The 5,000-nt window shown below is 35.2% G+C and overlaps 1 protein-coding gene across 3 annotated transcripts in view; it reads left to right on the top strand.

The window, feature by feature from the left end:
• CDase (neutral ceramidase) overlaps positions 1-5,000 on the top strand; it is a 255,835-nt gene that overhangs the window by 249,353 nt on the left and 1,482 nt on the right. For all 3 annotated transcript variants that reach the window (XM_068371039.1, XM_068371038.1, XM_068371037.1), the window contains exons 12-14: positions 356-523; positions 1,292-1,407; positions 4,006-4,174. In XM_068371039.1, coding sequence (XP_068227140.1) covers positions 356-523; positions 1,292-1,407; positions 4,006-4,174 — 453 coding nt within the window. The remainder of the gene's footprint in view (positions 1-355; positions 524-1,291; positions 1,408-4,005; positions 4,175-5,000) is intronic.

Raw genomic sequence — 5,000 nt, 5'->3', positions numbered from 1 at the left:
CAAATAAACTACAAGAGAAGTAATCAACAATTAAATAAAACAGTAATGATAAAATAGATTCATATATGAACTATAAAAACTTAAAGAAAAAAAAAAACAATAGGAAAAGAAATAAGATAGAGTAGTGTGCCCGAGTGTACCCTCAAGCTGGAGTTTTGTGTTATCTTTGCCTTCTTGTGGTTGTAAGCAGTTCGACACTATAAATCAAATAAATTTTTATCAAATAATCATTGGCTAATTTTAAAGACTGTTAACATCAGCTGCTAGTTTTAGTAGCCGGAGTTTTGTGTTAACTTTGCCTTCTTGAGATACCAAATTACTAACATCTACTTTTTCCTATTTTTTTCGCACACAGGGGGAAAGTATCCCACCTGGTCCACCACCTCCCGACCTGAGTAAACAAGTTATGAGTTTACTCCCTGGAGTCATCTATGATGGAACGCAACCTGGATATGCGTTTGGTGACGTCATTGCAAACCCTTACCCGCTGGCATACACTGGGGAGACTGTCAGCGCCAAGTTTGTAAGTCTCTTAAGGGAAATTCCTCAAGGAAGGTCAAATTATGTTGTTCCTTTAACGAATTTAACTTATGTTATGTTTTGGCGGGAGTAATCCTGTTGGCCTGATGGTAGCCTCCTTGCCTGGTGATTGCCACACTGGGGTTCGAGTCCCGCTCAAACTTGTTAGTTGCTTTGGTCGCTGCAACCTCGCCATCCTTGTGAGCTAAGGATGTGGGGTTTTGGGGAGCCTATAGGTCTATCTGCTGAGTCATCAGCAGCCATTGCGTGGCCCTCCTTGGTCCTAGCTTGGGTGGAGAGGTGCTTGGGCGTTGATCATATGTAATATGGTCAGTTTCTAGGACACTATCCTGCTTGGTAGGGCAATGTCACTGTCCCTTGTCTCTGCCATTCATTAGTGGCCTTTGAACCTTTAAATTGTTGATGTCACCTGAGCTAGTCTGTTACCATAGATTTTCTGGGCGGTTTTAATATGATTTTACTCGAGGTTCTTTAGATAGAAGTCCGTTATTGGAAAATGTGTAATTCCAGGTTGTCATTGTACTTTGTAAACGAAAGTTAAGATAATAGTTAGGAAATTATATAACTCCTGCAAGAAAAGAAAAATTGACTAAACAAAAAATAATCAAATGCATTTAAGAACAAGGCCAATTTCAGACAATTTAAGATAGCAATTGACTATGAAATAATTTACTCCCCAGGAAATGTTTATAAATGATAGTTACCTTCCTCATAACAATACTTATTAAGTTCCGCATTTATATTTTTGCAGGTTTCTGGACATCCTCGAAATAACGTCATGTTAGGAGGCTCATTCTTGAAAGTCCAGCAGCTGCAACCGGATGATAGCTGGTTGACGATAGCCACAGATGCAAACTGGGAAACCAGGTAGGCCTATGATAACAGGTTGATATAATTATTAGATGACAAAAATAAAACTGTAGGTAGCAGGTTCACACTTGTAAAATTGAAATGGAAGACACCAGGATGGTTTAATTATTGTTTAAGAAATGAAACTGTAGGACTATATGATAGCAGGTTGATTCAATTATTGGTTGACAAAATAAAACTGTAAGCCAATGATAGCAGGTTCACACTTGTAAAATTGAAATGGAAGACACCAGGATGGTTTAATTATTGTTTAAGAAATGAAACTGTAGGACTATATGATAGCAGGTTGATTCAATTATTGGTTGACAAAATAAAACTGTAAGCCAATGATAGCAGGTTCACACTTGTAAAATTGAAATGGAAGACACCAGGATGGTTTAATTATTGTTTAAGAAATGAAACTGTAGGACTATATGATAGCAGGTTGATTCAATTATTGGTTGACAAAATAAAACTGTAAGCCAATGATAGCAGGTTCACACTTGTAAAATTGAAATGGAAGACACCAGGATGGTTTAATTATTGGAAAAAAAAAGAAATAAAATAAAACTGTAGGCCTATATGATAGCAGGTTGATTCAATTATTGGTTGACAAAATAAAACTGTAAGCCAATGATAGCAGGTTCACACACTTGTAAAATTGAAATGGAAGATACCAGGATGGTTTAATTATTGGAAAAAAAAAGAAATAAAATAAAACTGTAGGCCTATATGATAGCAGGTTGATTCAATTATTGGTTGACAAAATAAAACTGTAAGCCAATGATAGCAGGTTCACACTTGTAAAATTGAAATGGAAGACACCAGGATGGTTTAATTATTGTTTAAGAAATGAAACTGTAGGACTATATGATAGCAGGTTGATTCAATTATTGGTTGACAAAATAAAACTGTAAGCCAATGATAGCAGGTTCACACTTGTAAAATTGAAATGGAAGACACCAGGATGGTTTAATTATTGTTTAAGAAATGAAACTGTAGGCCTATATGATAGCAGGTTGATTCAATTATTGGTTGACAAAATAAAACTGTAAGCCAATGATAGCAGGTTCACACTTGTAAAATTGAAATGGAAGACACCAGGATGGTTTAATTATTGTTTAAGAAATGAAACTGTAGGACTATATGATAGCAGGTTGATTCAATTATTGGTTGACAAAATAAAACTGTAAGCCAATGATAGCAGGTTCACACTTGTAAAATTGAAATGGAAGACACCAGGATGGTTTAATTATTGTTTAAGAAATGAAACTGTAGGACTATATGATAGCAGGTTGATTCAATTATTGGTTGACAAAATAAAACTGTAAGCCAATGATAGCAGGTTCACACTTGTAAAATTGAAATGGAAGACACCAGGATGGTTTAATTATTGTTTAAGAAATGAAACTGTAGGCCTATATGATAGCAGGTTGATTCAATTATTGGTTGACAAAATAAAACTGTAAGCCAATGATAGCAGGTTCACACTTGTAAAATTGAAATGGAAGACACCAGGATGGTTTAATTATTGTTTAAGAAATGAAACTGTAGGACTATATGATAGCAGGTTGATTCAATTATTGGTTGACAAAATAAAATTGTAAGCCAATGATAGCAGGTTCACACTTGTAAAATTGAAATGGAAGACACCAGGATGGTTTAATTATTGTTTAAGAAATGAAACTGTAGGCCTATATGATAGCAGGTTGATTCAATTATTGGTTGACAAAATAAAACTGTAAGCCAATGATAGCAGGTTCACACTTGTAAAATTGAAATGGAAGACACCAGGATGGTTTAATTATTGTTTAAGAAATGAAACTGTAGGACTATATGATAGCAGGTTGATTCAATTATTGGTTGACAAAATAAAATTGTAAGCCAATGATAGCAGGTTCACACTTGTAAAATTGAAATGGAAGACACCAGGATGGTTTAATTATTGTTTAAGAAATGAAACTGTAGGCCTATATGATAGCAGGTTGATTCAATTATTGGTTGACAAAATAAAACTGTAAGCCAATGATAGCAGGTTCACACTTGTAAAATTGAAATGGAAGACACCAGGATGGTTTAATTATTGTTTAAGAAATGAAACTGTAGGACTATATGATAGCAGGTTGATGCTTGTAAAGTAAAAAGGGAGTTAGGTAGACCCAAGGCAGTTGCAATCAGGTAACTGCTAGGTATAGCAGGTCTATGAAAATTAAAATCGGCTACCTCAGAACGATGATAGTTATTGAAATGAATACCAAAGTTTACTTTCCTCAACATTATAATGATTCGTCTTTCGATAAGTGGTGTTAAATATACCTTTTTTTTCCGGCCAAGAAAATTTAAAATATGTTTAATATGCCAGTCTTTTACATGTAAGGATTTACTCATTACATCGTCTTAAATAACGTAGACTCATAGTTAAATCAGAAACAGTGAAACAGCTTCGATTTAACTTGAAGACCATCGCAAGATAATTGTTTCGTATCCACATTTATTCAGTTTTTTTTTCTTACAATTGTTTATAATTTTATACAACTATCATCTTTCTTATCACTCAAAGAAAAGTAAATCACTAATTATGTCTAGGTTTTGTAACTAAGAGTAAACTTCTTCCAGGTTCATATGGGAGCGTGTGTCTTCCCTCCTAGGGACGAGCGTGGCTACGGTGAAGTGGGACATCCCAACAGACACTCCTGAAGGCACGTACCGCATCACGCACGAAGGACACTACAAGACCTTCTTCAGGGGCGTTGACCACTACGAAGGGGTCACTAAGCCATTCAAGGTAAAAGTGAGAAATTGTAAATTTAAGTACATCCTATGGGCATAGACCAACCCACTCAAGGTAAATGTGTATTGCTCCCAAGGCATAAACTATTACGAAGGGGTTGCCAATTACCTTTTAAGTAATAACATGGCATGGTGGCAAACGCATAGAGGTATAGACCATTGTAAAGGAGATACAAAACCCACCAAAGTTAATAATAAACCATGGTCATCTTCATACTGCTCTAAAGACATACTGTATGTCACTAGGGTGAAAGTCATGATTTTTTTTAATGCTCAAATATTTTACAATGATAGAATTCTACACAACAAAGTGAAATAAAAGATTTAATACTAAGTGGCAACTTAAGACCGCTTGCCCAATGCAAAAATAAAACGTATCACCAGTTTTGCTGCATACTGTACGATGGTGCTTTGATTTTTTTTTTTTTTAACAGGCGGATAGATTGCAATAAATCATTCAAAAGCAATAGTAAAATCTTTGGATACCAGAATAGCCATTTTTTTCTAGTCGTCAACAATTATGAATATGAAAAATAATAAAGAAAATGAGTTCAAACATAAATACTGCTCCAGGAGACACAGCAGACTAACCAATCAGCGATCAGGAAACTTTTCCGAGCTAATATGGTCAACGCTGCGAGTCGGTGCAAATGCGCCTCATTAAAAGAAATTGACTATAGACTATCAGTAGCATAGATCTTGTGTTAATTAGAAGGGCAAAGAAAATCAACTTTTAAGGCGTAGAATATATATCTAGATGAGCTAGAAAATAAATAGGCTTTTTCGAGAGCAACGCCTCTAGTTACTGCCCATTAGTTGAA

The sequence above is a fragment of the Palaemon carinicauda genome, chromosome 3 (genome assembly GCF_036898095.1).
Source record: "Palaemon carinicauda isolate YSFRI2023 chromosome 3, ASM3689809v2, whole genome shotgun sequence".
Taxonomy (NCBI): domain Eukaryota; kingdom Metazoa; phylum Arthropoda; class Malacostraca; order Decapoda; family Palaemonidae; genus Palaemon; species Palaemon carinicauda.
This window is presented reverse-complemented; position numbering and strand designations above follow the sequence as displayed.